Here is a 17,001-nt window from a genome sequence, read left to right as displayed (position 1 = left end):
GGAGTCACTTTTTACGGCACACAGCTCTGAAGGAATGGCATGTTCCTTCAGAGCGTATGTGCCGGTGCTGCTACACAAGTAAATATCTCCTAAATGGTGCCCGTTTAGGAGTTGTTTACAGTACCTACAGGTAAACTTTATTATAGGCGTACCTGTAGGTACAAGTAAAAAAAGCAGACTTTACTACCACTTTAACCACTTGCCATCCTGAGGATTTACCCCCCTTCCTGACCAGGCCATTTTTTGCATCATGGCGCTGCGTTACTTTAACAATTGCGTGGTCATGCAACGCTGCACCCAAATTAAATTTATGTCCTTTTTTCCCACGAATAGAGCTATCTTTCGGCGGTATTTGATCACCTCTGTGTTTTTTTCTTTTTGCGCTATAAAAAAAGACTGCCAATTTTGAGAAAATAAAACAATATTTCTGACTGTTTGCTATTAAACATGTTCAGTAAAAAATTAAAAAAAATCAAATTTCATCATAAATGTAGGCCAAAATGTATTCTGCTACATCTCTTTGCTAAAAAAAATCCCAATATGTGTAAATTAATTGGTTTACATGAAAGTTATAGCATTTACAAATGGCGGTATATATACTGGGATTTTTTTTAAAATGTGTTATTTTTACTACTAATGGCAGCGATCAGCGACTTATAGCGGGACTGCGGTGGGCATTCTGACACTGGGGGGACCTGACTCGGTGTCACTGACATCCCCAATGACACCAATACAGTGATCAGTGCTAATATAAAGCACTGACACTACTAATGGCACTGGACAGGGAGGGGTTAACATCTAGGGCGATCAAAGGGTTAACTGTGTGCTGTTTCACATTATGTGTTGTGTGTGTGTGCTTCACTGTAAGCACATTGCTTTGTATGGCTCTGCTATGCAGAGCCATACAAAGCTGTGTGCAGGAGCTGACAAGAAAGATGGTTTACTTACAGTTCTCTTCCTCCGTTGGTAATGCTCCTCGATCACCGGGTGCCGGTGAGTAATCACCGACCGGGACCTGGTGATTGACAGTGGAGGTCACGAATAGCAGCACAGGTAGGGCATGTGCACGCTTCCTACCTGGAAATGCAAAATCACGTATATATACGTTATTTTGCACACCCCTGCCTCCCTGTAGCAATATATCTGCTATGGGGCAGCGGGAAAGCTGTTAATGACACTATGGGGTTGATTTACTAAAGGCAAATGAACTGTGCAGTTTGGAAGTGCAGCTGCATTTATTTTCCCCACAGCTTAGTGAATTTCATAAAGCTCTGCTGATCTCCATTATTCAACAATGTGCAAGCAAAAATGCTGTTTTTTAATGTTTTTCTTGCACCTGATTGTGTATTCTTTACAAAGTAATGCAACTGCCCTTGCAAACTACACAGTTTATTTGCCTTTAGTAAATCAACCCCTAAAGGTTCATACAGTATACCTATATTGTTTTCTTTTGTACTGGACATGAAAAATAGCATATATTATGCTTTTATTGATGCCCTGGAAAACATCAAACAAGACCCAGCAACACTAAAACACCAAGAACATGAACTGATGTGTGGCAAAAGTTTCACCAGTTCAGTGCTGTTGTCCAAAGAAATATCCTTGTTATACAATATGTATAGTATACTGTATATAACTCCTTCTGAAACTTTTGAAGAGTCTACCTAAAGGAAGATGGCAAGGGATACCCGCCATTACTTTTATTACCTAGAACACCCTCCTCTGTGTGCCTTGCCTAAAGATGAAAACTGTGCTTCACAAATGTTGTTTAAACCCAAGAGCCATGTCTGTTCTTACTTGAATCTTGAGTACTCTGTGTATGTCTTTTAGATCATCAGTATTCCAGCACCAAACAACACTTCCACTTACCCTCTGTGCAGGCATTTCCTGTTATAAAGACCAATTATGGATACTTTCTCTTCATGTGCAGGGTGACTGGTCTTGTATCCACCTCCTGTAGTTTTTTGTAGGCAGCTTGTAAGTGGTGGACCTGCTGGTCCCTGTCTACATCTCTGCTCTCTGCATGTGCAGCAGAGTGATGATTTCACTGCTATTTTCATAAGATAAAATATGTATTTTCAAGGGCATTTGGTGCACACAAAGCAGATGTAACACCCTCTTAGATAGGTGTTTGGTTTAGATAGATAGGTTTAGAGTTGGCTCATAGTATTTTTGTCGAGCTGTATTTGATAGGTAAATCTAGTTGCCTCACTGTACCCAGTCTGGCTATAATTATTGTTAGGAGAATTTATTTTGCACACTGTATTCAGTGTTGCTGCATTCTACTAGTTAAGTCTGCTCTGTACGTTCAGCTGTTGCAATCCTCATGTCTTCCTCTGTCTCCAGAGAGCTTGAGAAGCTTTTAGATCAAAGGTGTGGAGCTATGCAGATGGCTTTCTTTGAGCACACTGGGCTCTGGGTCTTTTTCCTAGAGGGGATTAGTCCAGCCTAGAGGGGGCTTGCTGCCCCTCCAGAGCATTGTTGCCGCATGTCTGCTGTTGCAAGGCCTCGGGTGGTTGACCTGAGGGCCTGAATGCTGAGACCTTGGTACTGTTTAGAGATGACTGATGGATCGTCTACTGAAGATCTGATTTGGTATCATGGAAGAAGGCAACCAGCTGTCCTTGGGCTTTGTGGGTACAGACATGCCTGAAGGATCTTAGAGACCTTTGTGCTGCTTATACCCCTCTGGTGCTAGGAAGTCAGCTGTAGGTTTTATTTAAAGATGACACCAGCTAGTGTTCTGAAGAGCTTAGTCCATCTAATCCTCTGCTTAACAGGAACTCTACTCTGACACAAAAGAATAAGTTTGCATTCAACTACTACCACTACAGCATTTCCAGAGAGAATACTAGTCCTCAAGTTGTACATAGTTCTTGTTTTGGAGCATTCCACTCAACTCCCTCAACCCTATCCAAGTGCTCTAAAATAAAAACAACAAAAAAACAAAAACCCTAGGCTGGTCATTGGAGAAATGCATGGATATGCTTGTGTGCCTTGCTGCTGGAAAAAGTTAGTAGGGAGGACTTGGACAGTAATCCTGCGGGTCCTACGGGAGTAGAGCTACACATTTTTTGTGCCCATCAAGGAACATATTTAAATTGGAGTTTTTGCTCATGGAGTTCAACTTTAAACTGGTGTAACTTTATTACAGAAGCCTGTTTTTTACTGAACTCATGGCTAAGCCTCATTGTAAAGTGCCATTCCACTTTACAATGGGACTGCCTCAATGGGCACCAAAGGAATACTTATTTGGCCGGAGGATGGTTGTGTGTGAATCACAACTATAAACCATCAGGGAAGTCAGACCTCAGTCACAAAGTGAATCTAGTTTATGAGAGGCACCAAAAAGAAATGTCTGGCTAATAAAGGTTACAGCAGATATCTTATGTTTGGGGACTGTTACAATGGAGTACAGAGTTACATACCAACATAATATTGTAATACTATGATTTTAGCTCAAATAGTCAGTACCATGACTGCAAACAACCTTGGGGCTCACATTTTAATATGCAGCTGTAACCCTAGGTATAACCAAATTTGTTTTTAGTTGTGGATGGAGTGGGCAAGGATTGGAACTGCTGTCAGGTTTTATTGCTGTGTCCCTGGTGGAGAGATTCACCCTCCGCCACCCCTGCCAGGCTATTTCATGTGGCCCTTGCAACTCTCCTGCAGTTGTGGCACCCCCACATCTCCACTCCTACCTTGTCTCAGTAGTTGGCAGCAGAGAGGACAGAATTCCTCCTACAGATCCTGCAGCTCTCTGTGCAGCGGCAGCAACCCCTCGTCTCAAGCCTCCCTGGTCTCAGCATTCAGCAGACTCCAGAAGCTGACTTCAGCCCTCCTCTGGTCCTTCTTCAGACCTTGCACTTGCTGATTTCCAGCTCCGCCCCCAGGTTCTTCCCAGTAGCAGCACAAGATGAGGGGGATGCACTGTAATGATGTGGAAGAGGGTGGGGACTCTTGACTTTTGATGGTGGGGGGTGCTCCTGACATCTGATCTAATTAGAGCTTTTGAAATATTCCTGTTACATCTCTGGAACAGAACGTAAAGGAAAATCTCCATAGCTGGACATAGTTACATAGTTAGTCTGGCTGAAAAAAGACAAAAGTCTATCCAGTTAAAAAAAAAAACAAGTTATAATCCTACACCCACAGTTGATCCAGAGGAAGGCAAAAAAAACCTCAGCAAAGCATGACACAATTTACTCCCGCAGGGAAAAAATACCTTCCTGATCCCCCGAGAGGCAATTGGATATTCCCTAGATCAACTTTACCTATAAATGTTAGTATCCAGTTATATTCTGTGTATCCAAGAAACAATCCAGGCCTTTTTAAAGCAATCCACTCAGCTGGCCAGAACCAACTCTTGAGGGAGTATATTGCACAATTTCACAGACTTACTGTGAAGAAACCTTTCCGTGTTTGGAGATTAAATTTTTTTTCCTCTGTGATGACCTCAGGGTGAATAGCTCTACACCGAGTTCACTATATAAACCACTGATGTATTTATACATGTTGATCATATCCCACCTTAATCTCCTCTTCTCAAGAGAGAATAAATTCAGTTCCTCTAATCTTTCCTCATAGCTGAGCTCCTCCATGCCTCTTATCAGTTTGGTTGCCCTTCTCTGTACTTTCTCCACTTCCCCAATGTTCATTTTGTGAATTGGTGCCCAAAACTGAACTGCATATTCCAGATGAGGTATTACTAATGATTTGTACAGGGGTAAATGGATATCTCTCTCTGGAGTCTATACCTCTTTTAATATAAGAGAGGATTTTACTCTCTTTAGAAACCGCAGACACTAGTAGCACAAAATAAACCGACAGAGGTTTTAACCCTTCCCTACTCTATCCATAACTAAAATAAGTTTTTTTGGCTAAACATTCGCTTTAAGTCATCCTGTGTATCTGGTGTAATAACTACAACAGCATTTGATATAGGCATATTACTCATATGTAAAATCCAGAGGTTCACTACACAGAATCTTGTCTTTAGTTTTGTGTAGTTGATTCCCAGCTATGAATGAGCAAATCATGAGTTCAGAGAAGAACCTACTAGAGCAAGTCAGAACATTTTTAAAGGAGTAAATTACTGTACCATTAATTCACTGGATGTGCAGTGGAATATTATTAGTATTACTGTTTGCAGGACATCTAAGAGAAAGCTGTGGAGTGTCCCATCCAACCACTATGTACTGATAAAATATATAAATGTGTAATAATTCAAGCCTTAATTTATACTTTAAGATCTTTATATTGTTTAATTGCAATTTACACAGCACTTTGCATATTGTACATTCACATCAGTCCCTGCCCTCAAGGAGCGTACAATCTAAGATCCCAACCCCAAATGCACACATACACACAATAGACCCAACTAACCTGCCAGTTTGTCTTTTGGAGTGACATTATGTCATTTTCTCAGCATCACAATAAGCAATGTTTACATATTTTCTGTGTGATTGCATATTCACTGAATACAAATGAGCCTCAAGGAGCAGATGCAACAAATTTGGAGAGTAAGGGGGCAGAAAAATGAAAAATGAAAGTATTGCTAGTGGCAACCAATTAGGTCTCACTTTTCATTTTATTGAAAAGCTAAACAAGAATTTTTATAAGTTGCCATGGGCAACAATTCTGTTTTTATACTTCTTTTCTTTTCTTCAGTTTTGCACAGCATTCCCAGTGACTGAGTTCTCTAGTATATAATGCATTAACATCATCCTGGCACTGATGAGTGTGGTCCCTGGTTTCCTAATCTTTATGCATATAAATCAAGCTCTGGAGCTTTCAAACTCTGTTTTGTGCCTTTCAAGACTATTAGAGGATGAACTGCTTATCATTTTCTAAATCAGTTCAGAGAATCTCTGGTTTTAGCACAATGCATATGACTTTGAATAATGTAATTTTAATACTTTTTTTTGTTTATCCTTTTTTGACTTGAAAAGTCACTTCAGGTGCAAACATATGGGGTATGCTGCTTCCAAGTCCCAGGACAGTTCACCCTCTTGGAAAATCAGATGTTATATACCAGCAAGGGCTCATTCTATGCTCCACAGGCTGCACAAGTTATAAGCAAAAGACCAGCTGCTCTCTACGATTAAGTCTAGTCTTGTTGGTGAAACGCGTCAGTGGGGGTCCCAAGTGAGGACTGTCTGTTTATGTTGTGCAGATAAATAGTTGCCAGCATTTGACTTTTGGAGTGCAGCCAGTCTTTTCCTTTGGATGAATTTATAAAGAACGGGCTTTATTCTTGTTTGCTAAATCAGTTAACATTTGAGCTAATAAAAATATGGATACAACCATTGCTGACCTCTGAATCTTCAAATCCATCTTCCTGGCTGTCCACCTGCTTCAGTGCTTTGAATCAGTAACCCAGAACAACTATGCTAATGAGGACTTTCCTGACGTGCATACATGTTCCTGACTCAAAGGGGTTGATTTATCAAAGGGAATTTGCACTTTGCAAGGGAATATTTCCCTAGCTTAAGTGAATGAAGAGAAACTTCCAAATTCCATCATCCAGATATGTGAAAGCAAAAATACTGTTTTTTATTTTTCAATTTTTCTTGCACATGATTGGGTATTCTTTGCAAAGTAAAATATTACCACATTCACTAAGCTCTAGGGAACATTCCTTGGCAAAGTAAACAGCCTATTTGCCTTCAGTAAATCAACCCCAAAGTACTGAAGATCAGTATAATGGCCATGCAACTACCAGTATCAGAAGAAACTCAGTAATGACAGCCCCCTTATTTCTCTAATGAAAAGTTGACTTTGATGTTTAGGCAGACCTATCTCAATATATCCAGTGTGGTTGATTTGCTAAAGGCAAACATCCTGTTCACTTTGCAAGGGAAGTTGCAGTTTTCAAGGGAATCAACCCCAATCTTTCCAAACACAACAACCTTATGTTCCCATTCCAAGGTCAAATATTTGACCTCCCAATTGATGGACATTTCTGAACAACTACTAGATTATTTTTCGGCTGAGCTTTGTTTCTAGTCTGCTGTTAAATACTGTGAGATACAAAATATATTCTATATTTAATCTATGTTAAAATGTACTTCGGACTAGGATAATTAGTCTTTTTTTGACTTGATTTATGTACAATTGTTTTCTGAACTTATTAACTGTTTAGTTTTTGAAATGTGTTGTTTATGATAATTTGCATGTATGAAATTTGTATTCTTATAAACGTTCAGTCTTTTTTAGCTAATCAAAAGCCTCCATATTGCATTTACAAGACACGGCTGTCTATACATTCTGTACTAAATAAACAGATCCCTCAGCCAATGCTCTTTGATTAAAACAATGTCTTAATAGAAAACACAGCAGGCAATGCAGGAAAAGCCGTCCTCTCAACAAACTCTCACACAAAGAAGATTTGATAAAGTTGTACATGTTGCTGATTGTTAGCTTTGTATCGTAAGAATGTTTTACTCTGTTCTGACTTATGCCATAGCCTATGTACAGGAGCTAAAAAGCTTAGACGTGTGATGTGCATGATTCCATTGCTGCTGGTTCTGTGCAGAAAATAGGAAATAACAAGTCGGCCTGACACAATTTATTTTCTGAAACAGTTTGACCTCCAGTGGATGTTAATTCACTGCGATCCTCTGCGCCCCGAGAGGGAGTCTTGCACTGAGCTGGAGGCCAGAAGAGCGGTAAGTGACTGTAAAGTGGTTGCAGGGGCAAAGGCATCAGCACAGGAATTTACTCTGCTGCTTCTTATTAGGACACATAATGGATTTACTGATTAAACACATTTAGAGGTCCTCCACCTTTTTCTCCATCCTGAGCTGTATTCAAATGAAAGCATATGTCTGGGGGAGAGAAAAAAAAATAAACATATGCGACACAACTCTGCAATGCACACATATTTCCTTACATTTTGTGTCCTTAAAATCACTGTAAGTACAGAAAATACCTGTTCATCCGGCCACAAATTTAAGTTCTTGTTCAAGCTGACTCCTCTGCCTTTTCTGTACTAAAATCCTAAGCAGTGCTATCAGCCATGCCTGAATCCTCTTCTGCTGGACTACAGAGCACATCCCATTATGTTCTAGATATAGCGAGAGGGGGGAGTTGTTCTGTAGTCAAACAAAGGAAAATGTTGGCAAGCCTTACAACACTGCTTGGGATTTCAATGCAGTCTAGGCAGCTTGCCAGCTCATTGATTCATCAACCACTCACATATAAAAGAAGAGGTAAGTTCTGGCCCAATAAACAGACAATATTGGGAAGATATTGGTGTTGCCTATGGTTAACTTAAAGTAAAACTAAACCCACAACAGTAAAATCAGTCTGTATATGTAATAAAGCATGCTTGTTATACTCACTGTGGAACCTAAGGGGTTAGTCTTGTGCATTGTGTAGAAGGCTGTTTGATCCTTTCTTTTCTGCCCCTCCTCCCCTAATTGAAGTGACCACCTGATACAGACTGAACCCATGGTCATATGCACATGATCAGTTTGGTGTGTATTGCTAGTGGTTTTTTTTTTATTACTTGAGAGGGTGCATGTGATCAGCACAGGGCCAATCAGCACGGTCCAGACAGAGGGTCAGGACTTTCACATCCTCCTCAGGGGCGGACTGACCATTTGGAAACTCTGGCACTGCCCGAGGACCTGGGGTCAATCGGGGGCCCCATGTGATGCCCCTGCTACCTTTTTCATAGACTTTTTTTGAGTTTGGGCAAGGACACAGGGGTCCCATGATCCCCTATTGCCCGGGGGGCCCCATGAATTGTCAGTCCACCCTTGATCCTCCTAGAGCAGAAAGAAAACTCCTCCTACAAGTTTTAACCAGTGCTCTGCTGAAGTCACAAGACTGCTCTAACTGCTGATGAGAAAAGGTATTTAGCAGTTTATATTTACTAAAATAATTGCAGTTCCATGTTCTGTGTTATGTGGGAGACCAGATATAGTGAATGCAGAGTCTGGGGTTTAGTAACATGTTAAGATGTAGACTGAGCAAGATTGTCCCTTTACTTCTGCTAGATTCCATTTTGTTTCAGCAGAGGACAGTAGCAACCTGGTTTGGTTTAAAGTTTAGAATAATAGTCATTTTATGTGTGCATGGGTAATTTGGGGGTATGGGGTGGGGGATGTGCTACAGCCCAACAGTGTCTGCTCAACAGCAATAGATACCAGCTTTATGTGGATTTATCTTTAAACCAAGCAGTCTCTGCATATTCTGACAGACACTAAAATCACAAGAGCATGCAGCTTTTGTATATATACCAGCATACAAGAGAGCAAACACTGCACACAGTACCTATATTAACACATATAAATGTCATATAATGTAATAAATGGCACATGCATGAAGGATGTTTTACATGGTTTTATTCTTTTTTGCCATTTAACATTAAACTTTTGCAGTTTTTCTGTATATGTGTGGCATGTGTTATTTATGTTTTTAAAAATATGCTTGGCAATAAAGAGAGAATGATAAAAAGTTAAGCAGCTTTCAACCAGTGGGTTGAATGAAAACAAAGGAGTACTCTATTCCCCATCCACACATTTGATGTGGATGGTAGAATCCTCCCCACTGAGCTATTGTATGCTGACAGCAAGGAGACAGTCATATTACACTGATCAGCGATGCCGGCTATAGCTGACAGTGCTGATTGAATGGAAACAAGTGCTGAACAAGTTGAATTTCAATCCATGTATGACCAACAATAAGATAACAAGAATCCTAAATTTAAAGGGTTAGTTCACCTTTAATGAATTTTGCCAAAAACATGCCTTGATAATAGATTAGCAGGCAGTGCTCTGTTTGGTTAAAGAATTCTTACTTTTTAAGCTGTTTTCCATTGCTCTCCACTCTTTGTCCTGCAAGATATGCAGTCCCAGAAACTCACAAGCAAGCACTCAGTTGTGCTCCCTACCCGTGCATGCGCAGCCCACTCTTTTTCACTCTTTTTCACTCTAGCAGAATGCTGGGCTGCGAGAGACAGCGGACTGTGCATGTGTGGATAGGGAACAAAGCTGAGTGCTTGTTTGTGAGTGTCCAAGGATGTGTATCCAACACTCCTGCCACTTGCAGGAAGTAGAGAGGAAGGCAATGGAATAAGCAGCCTAAAAAGTAAGCAGTCTTTTTACTAAACGGAGCACTGCATATAGAGTCACAGCTCTGGAAACTCACAAATGAGCACATGCCTTCGTTCCACACCTACGCATGTGCAGTCTACTCTGTTTCACTCCAGCAAGTGCTGAGCCATGAGAGACAGCAGTCCGCACATGTTTGGGTAAGGAACGAAGCCAAATGTCCATTTGTGAGTTAACAGGGCTGGCGCATCTAACACTCAGTATGTCCTGCCAACCGCAGAATGGAGAGGGTAGTGCAATGGAATAAGCAGCCGAAAAAAGTAATCATTATTTTTCTAAACAGAGCACTACATATGGATGTTATGGCTCCTGAAACTCACATATGAGCACATGGTTTTATTTCCTACCTACGCATGCGCAGTCTACTTTGTTTTACGTTAGCACAGTGCTGAGCCATGAGAGACAGCAGGCTACACAGGAGTAAGGAACAAGGCTGAAAGCTAGTTTTTGAGTTTTTGGGGTGGTGCTTCCACTAGGCAAACTAGGTGTCAGCCTAGGGCACACTGCCACCTAGATCGCCTGGGCGCAGCACAGGCTGGCACTCTCTGTGTGTGGGACGCCGCCACATCATGAATGATCCACCAGCTGAGGGGATGGGCGGCAGAGGGGACGAAGAAAGGACAGTGGAGGATGACGGGTTTCTGGGGCCAGTGTAGCAGCTGAGCTGTCACTCCTTCCAGTGTTCCTCTCAGACGCAGTCCCTTACTGCAAGCTGGCTGGCGGCTGCTGATCACTGTGGAGTTCCAGCCCCTCTCTTTCCATTCATCAGCGGAGGCAGAGCTGCGCCTGTGGAGGAAGGTAATGACTGACTCTGAGGTCTCATGTCTGGGTGTGACCCAGCCGGACATCCATCACGTGTAATGTGTCAGTGAGTGATTACATCATCACAATCCCACAGTCTGATCTTCTAGTGCCTGCTGATCTGTGTGTGTGGGCTGGGCTGCCTGCTGTCACAGCATTTTATCTCCCCCCATTGCCTGGGGAATTCCAGCCTGAGATCTGTCAGAGCGTGGATCCATTATCCTCCACTCACTGCAACTCTCACCCTGCCAGATACAGTCTGTCTGTGACACTGATTTTGTCTTTTAATGTAGGTACTGGTGGCATCTTATGGCACTTATTTTTGCACATTAAAAGAAATTTATTTATTTATTTTTTTTGGGGGGGGGGGGCGCAAGTAGCTGGTCTTGCCTGGGACTCAAAATAGTTTAGCACCGACCCTGTGTGGCGCATCTGACACTCAATATGGTCTGCCACCTCCAGGATGGATAGGGACGGGCAATGGAATAAGCTGCTTAATGCGGAGTTCCAGCCAGGTGCCCACTGTGCATGCGTGATAAGCACAGCGTTTTGTGAATGGCCCTGTAGTCTTCTGGGACCTGTCACATGTCCCAGAAGGCTACGGGGAGGGAGGGGGGGGACAATTTCCACTTCCAATCGCAGCAGAAGTGGGAGCGGGTATTTGTCAAATTCGGGTACCCGCTCCCCAAAGGTGCCAATCCTTATTGGGGACAAAGGCTTAAAGCGGAACTTCCCCTTTTGGGTGGAGCTCTGCTTTAAAAAGTAAGCATTCTTTTACTAAACATGAATCTACTGAAGATGCTGTAATGCAGGCGTGCCCAAGTTTTTGACTTTGCTGGGCCACATTGGAAGAAGAGAAATCGTCTTGGGCCACACATAAAATACAGTAACAACAAAGATAGCTGATGAGAAGAAAAAGTCAGGCAGATCACAAGTTAATGATCACTGATATAGATAATGTACTTATCTGAGTAATAAAACATCTTTTTTGTAATATTTTTTATCATAAATGTAAAAGTGGGCAACATAAAATTGGTGCGATATTTGACACTGTTTTTGATAAACTAACATATGGTGACTGTAGTAAGAATTCACAATGAACTCTCAAAGTGCTCATCAGATATTTTGGTTCTAATCTTACCCTTCGTGTTCTGCCAAAAATTGATGACATGAGTAAGGCGTGATTGTGAAGAGTGGGAAACTTTTCTTTGGGAACATAAAACTTATAAAAGTTCAGGAAATACACAGTCTTTTTATTCAGCTGCATGTGTTTGCTGAGTGTAAATGCATTGTCAAAAACAAACAAATTTACATTTTAAAATGGTAGTATTTTTACCTACAGGTGAGCTTATGGTAAGACTTACCTGTAGGTAAAATGAATATCTCCCAAACGTGCACCGTTTAGGAGATATTCTACAGAGCAGCAGCTGGTGACATTACGGATGCATGCGTTCTAAAGGAATGGCATACCCGTGCTGTTCCTTCAGAGCTGTGTGCCATGGCCCGAAACTCCCAAGTGCATGCGTGGGAGTGACGTCATCGGTGGCTCAGCCTGGGAACCCAGAAAGAAGAACAGGTGAAGATGACAGCGGTGACAGTGTGCTGCTGGAGGGCTTTAATTTTAGGGTAAGTTTCACATAATGTGTCAGTATACAACGCAAACTAGCACATTATGATATTACTTTGCAGGAGGAAACTTTTTTTCTTAACAAGTTTACTACCGCATTAAGCCCGAGTTCATGTTGATGCGGTGCAGCACATCGCATGTGATTCGCACCACATTCCTGTGCAAATCACATGCGATTTCTGTGTGGTGCAATTTGAGCCATGCATTTTGTATGGCTCAGATCACACCGCATCTGCACCAAAATAGTGCAAGAACCTTTTTGTTGTCCGCGCCAGAATTGGATCACATGGGTATTTACACCTATGCATCTGATTCTGCACATGGCACTGTGTTTTGTGAACCATTTTTGGGGTATCGTTAACATAACATAATGCAAGTACAATCCAAACGCATACGTTCCTGTGTTAAAAATGGCTGTGTATAAGTGGGTGCTGCAGCTACCGTTGGCTGGAACCAAACAGAATCAGCAAGGGAGAAAGTCACCAGCACACTGAGGATCACCAATATGGGTTCAAAAAATACCTGATGAAGGGGTCCTGCGAGACTCCGAAACATTGCCTTGCTGTAACTATGTGATTGTTCATTAAAACGTTTTGGACCCTTATTGGTGATCCTCGGTGTGCTGGTGACATTCTCCCTTGTTACGTTAACATACACACCCACAGCGGTTCACATGATGCGTTGTGGAAATCGCACAGAAACCGTTGTGAATTCCGCACCGCATCAGTGTGAACCCGGGCTTAGGTAAGTTTGTGATTTTGTGTTGGACCGCATTTATAGCTGTTTTGGGTGGCACGCGGCCTGTGGGCTGCAGGTTGGACACCCCTGCTTTAATGCATAGGCATGTTTTTGGCAAAAGTCATTATGGGTAAATGAGCAATTGTTATACCACAGTATAGAAAACTAGAAAACATCTTACAACTTTCTGTTCAAATATTTTTGTTATGCAGTAAGCAGAGTAGAAGTATAAGCATAAATATATGTATAATGTAGATATTCGGGGTATTTTAAAGATTCATAGGCTGCATTAAAATGAGCTATAGTAAAGATCTATCGGAAACTGAATGCTGTGTGTCTTCACCATGTAACCTACTCAATTTAGGTGAACTAAACAAAATAAAAAAAAATAAATAAAAAAAAAAAGAGATCCTTAGCGTGGGAATGTGATTCTGGTCCAATAATCAGGAAGTTAGGGTGCTCAGGAAGGTCAGTAACCCTTTGCTGTCAGTTTGCAGTGAATGGGGCAGTATGACATTCCAGGTACATCCTCCAGATGAAGGGTTAAGGGTCCTCTACCATCCTACCTTCCCATCCCACAGCCCAGGCATCCTCCAATCATCATCCCCTCCTCCCAGGATATTAATAAACATAAGGATCTGACGCTTGTCCAGGGCTTACCTTGCTACTAGTGTTAGCTGATTCATTTGGGGGATTTGCCTTGCGGGTCCTAAAATTGGGCTGGGGGAGAGGAGGCTGCGATTTCTTACCCGGCCATAGGTTGTACTATGGCTAAGACGGTCAGGGATGGAAGGGCCCTTGTGCTTGTCCTAATCTTCCAGCTCATCTGCATCTCCATAGCTCAAGTAAGTGACAAGTAACTTCACCCATTTGTCTTTTCCAGGTCAGCCAGGCTCTGCTAGAGGTAAGATCTGGAGGGGAGATCGCTGCTCTCTCTACAAGTGGTGATCACAAGCTGGGATCGGAAGAGTTAACACTGAAACTTTTTCAAACACTCCAGTAAAGTTACTATGTTTAAATGTTACATCCGACACAAGTGACCTGGTGTCACCCAGCGATCAGGATTAATGACCATTGCACGATCTGCCAGTCTTATTAGCAGGGAAAGTGCTTACAGCTTGTCATAGGGACTGCTGACACATGGATTGCTCTGAAATCTTCACCCTGAGAAATCATTCTTAAATGTCTGCAAATATGTCATATGCATCCAACGTCTGTAGGCATAATTGAAATGCCAATCTTATGCCAATTCCACAAAGCGATCTGACTGGCATGCTTGGAGATAGGAAACCTACAGAGTTGGTATGCAGTGATTTGCAGCATGATCTTGTTACCTGGCCAGGGAGGAGAGGGTTAAGAGCAGCACATGTGGAGGGGTTCAGGCCAGTTCAGTGGCAGGGGGATGGATACGGTGTCGCCTCCCTCCTAGGTAGAGGAGGGAGAAGGGGGACTTCCAACTCACAATGCCCTCTTTGTAAAGCCCCCTTGCTGGCCACTGTGAAAATAGAGACTAAAAAGGGAAAAAAATTAAAACAAGAGCACATTCATCATGCCTGCAGCAATCCTGTATCATAGCATATTCTACGAGAAGTATATGAAGGATGTTTAGTTATAAGTACATGGACAAAATATATCACTGTTAGGGCTGATCACCCATCTGTTCTGAAATAAAGTCATTAGCTGTCCATTCGTCCTGGTAAAAGTAATACATTTTTACTGTGAGTAGTATATATACAGTATATATGAATAGTATACAATGCAGGGAGCTCTCACCTCCAATCCAGTAATGAGTGCATACAGTTAAGGAACTTTACCCTCTGCTCCCATCTATAGAAAATAGTTCTCTCTCTCTCTCTCTCTCTCTCTCTCTCTCTCTCTTTCTCTCTCTCTATATATATATATATATATATATATATATATATATATTTTTTTTTTAATGGGCTGTTAGTAGATGACATTCTTTCTTTCTTTCTTTCTTTCTTTCTTTCTTTCTTTCTCTGAGCAGTCTTTTGCTGAAAAACTCATCTCTTCATTAAGTTAAAGAGTTGAATTCATTGCTTGTCATTCCATGCAAAAAATTTTTCTTTCTTTCTTTCTTTCTTTCTTTCTTTCTTTCTTTCTTTCTTTCTTTCTTTCTTTCTTTCTCTCTCTCTCTCTCTCTCTCTCTTTCTTTCTTTCTTTCTTTCTTTCTCTCTTTTCTTTCTCTCTTTCTTTCTCTTTTTCTTTCCTTCTCTCTTTTGCTATCTTTCTTTTTTTCTTTCTTTCTTTCTTTCTTTCTTTCTTTCTTTCTTTCTTTCTTTCTTTCTTTCTTTCTTTCTTTCTTTCTTTCTTTCTTTCTTTCTTTCTTTCTTTCTTTCTTTCTTCCGCACAGAGACTCCCCAGCTAGCTCTGAGCTAGAAGTCAAGGCCACAAGATTCAGGGCATTCTGACACCTGTATTTCTGCAACAGCTGCTGAATCTCTGGGCTGTTCTATCCTAGATCAAGACTACAGTCTATAAACCTCCATGCTACCATGGGAATTATTCTAAATAACATCACCTATTGTTTTAATCAGAGAGGACCACCCGGACCCCCTGGGCCAGCAGGTCCCCCTGGAACATCCGGAGTTCCTGGCATTGATGGCATAGATGTAAGTGTGACAAGTATGGCATGTGTCTCTGATTTGCCCCCCAATGTTCCTTCTCTGTAGATTTAAAGATCCCAGGGCTCTGATTTCAGACCACTAAAGTAAGTTCACTGTCTGCATGTTTATTAGGTTCTTCACAGCCTCATTAACACCTATGTGCTGAATTTAGCTGGAATGTGAGTGATGGTATCTGATTATTTTCCTTGTGTTTAACAGGGTGACAGAGGTCCTGATGGCCCTCCAGGACCAAAGGTAAATTCAATACAATTCCAAGTTTTATTGCTTTCTGTGATCTGTGTTTTTTTTCATTAATTGATTATGTCTCATTTATTCTTCAGGGTCTAAATGGGGACCCAGGTAGAGCCGGATCTCCCGGATTGCCAGGCGAACCAGGAGCTGATGTGAGTACTCTGAGCTGAGTGTGCCAGTTATACTGTCCAGGGAAAGTGTGTTTATAGGTTCCATATAAGGCGATGGGTGGGCCTGAACACTGGCTGTCTGCTGTCTGTGTATAGAGAGCCTGTTGTGTGCTGGACCAGTGCTGAGTGTGATGGGTGAGCACTGAGTGAGCTCTATTCATCTCCAGCCACTTCTGTCTGTGATCTGATGCTGGGTAGGGTTACAGTGGAAATCTCTGTAAAACTACGCACTCAGATGCTGAATCCTGTACTTAGAGAAAAGTGTACAGTTCCATTGCTGACCTGTCCATTTTAAAATGTCAAATACCTTGCTATTATTATGATCCAAGTTGAAATACTTTGGATAGCTCACTTGAAACAATTATGCAGTTCAGCTGCTTTGACTTCTCTTACTGCAAGTTCATTCTGGGACTGTGACTTAGTATTGAAGGCAGAGGCAGCCAGGCAAATAGCATTTCAGAAGGTCACCAATGGCAGATTTTATAGTTCTTTCAGTACATGGAGTTTCTGTTCTTAGAAAACATAAGGTCGTCATACATAGATCAGAACTCAAGCCATGGGTACCCTTGTCAGTTAAGCCTGGCTTAACAAAAGTTGAATATTCAGTTAATTTTGTCAAAGATGCCAGGTAGAAAATTTCCAGCCAAAAAGTCCAATCTGATGCA

General features: G+C 41.7%; 1 protein-coding gene across 2 annotated transcripts in view; it reads left to right on the top strand.

Annotated features, from left to right (window-relative positions):
• COL9A1 (collagen type IX alpha 1 chain) overlaps positions 1–17,001 on the top strand; it is a 168,908-nt gene that overhangs the window by 39,811 nt on the left and 112,096 nt on the right. The window contains exons 6-10 of one of the 2 annotated variants that reach the window (XM_089681329.1): positions 7,590–7,673; positions 14,174–14,194; positions 15,846–15,920; positions 16,134–16,169; positions 16,256–16,318. In XM_089681329.1, the coding sequence (XP_089537455.1) occupies positions 7,590–7,673; positions 14,174–14,194; positions 15,846–15,920; positions 16,134–16,169; positions 16,256–16,318 (279 nt within the window). Of the gene's footprint in view, positions 1–7,589; positions 7,674–13,947; positions 14,136–14,173; positions 14,195–15,845; positions 15,921–16,133; positions 16,170–16,255; positions 16,319–17,001 lie in introns of those variants that run through there. The other variant, XM_089681330.1, reaches the window with a different exon arrangement.

This window comes from Staurois parvus, unplaced genomic scaffold (assembly GCF_062004578.1).
Source record: "Staurois parvus isolate SC_StPar_1 unplaced genomic scaffold, SC_StPar_1.0 ptg000264l, whole genome shotgun sequence".
Taxonomy (NCBI): Eukaryota; Metazoa; Chordata; class Amphibia; order Anura; family Ranidae; genus Staurois; species Staurois parvus.
This window is presented reverse-complemented; position numbering and strand designations above follow the sequence as displayed.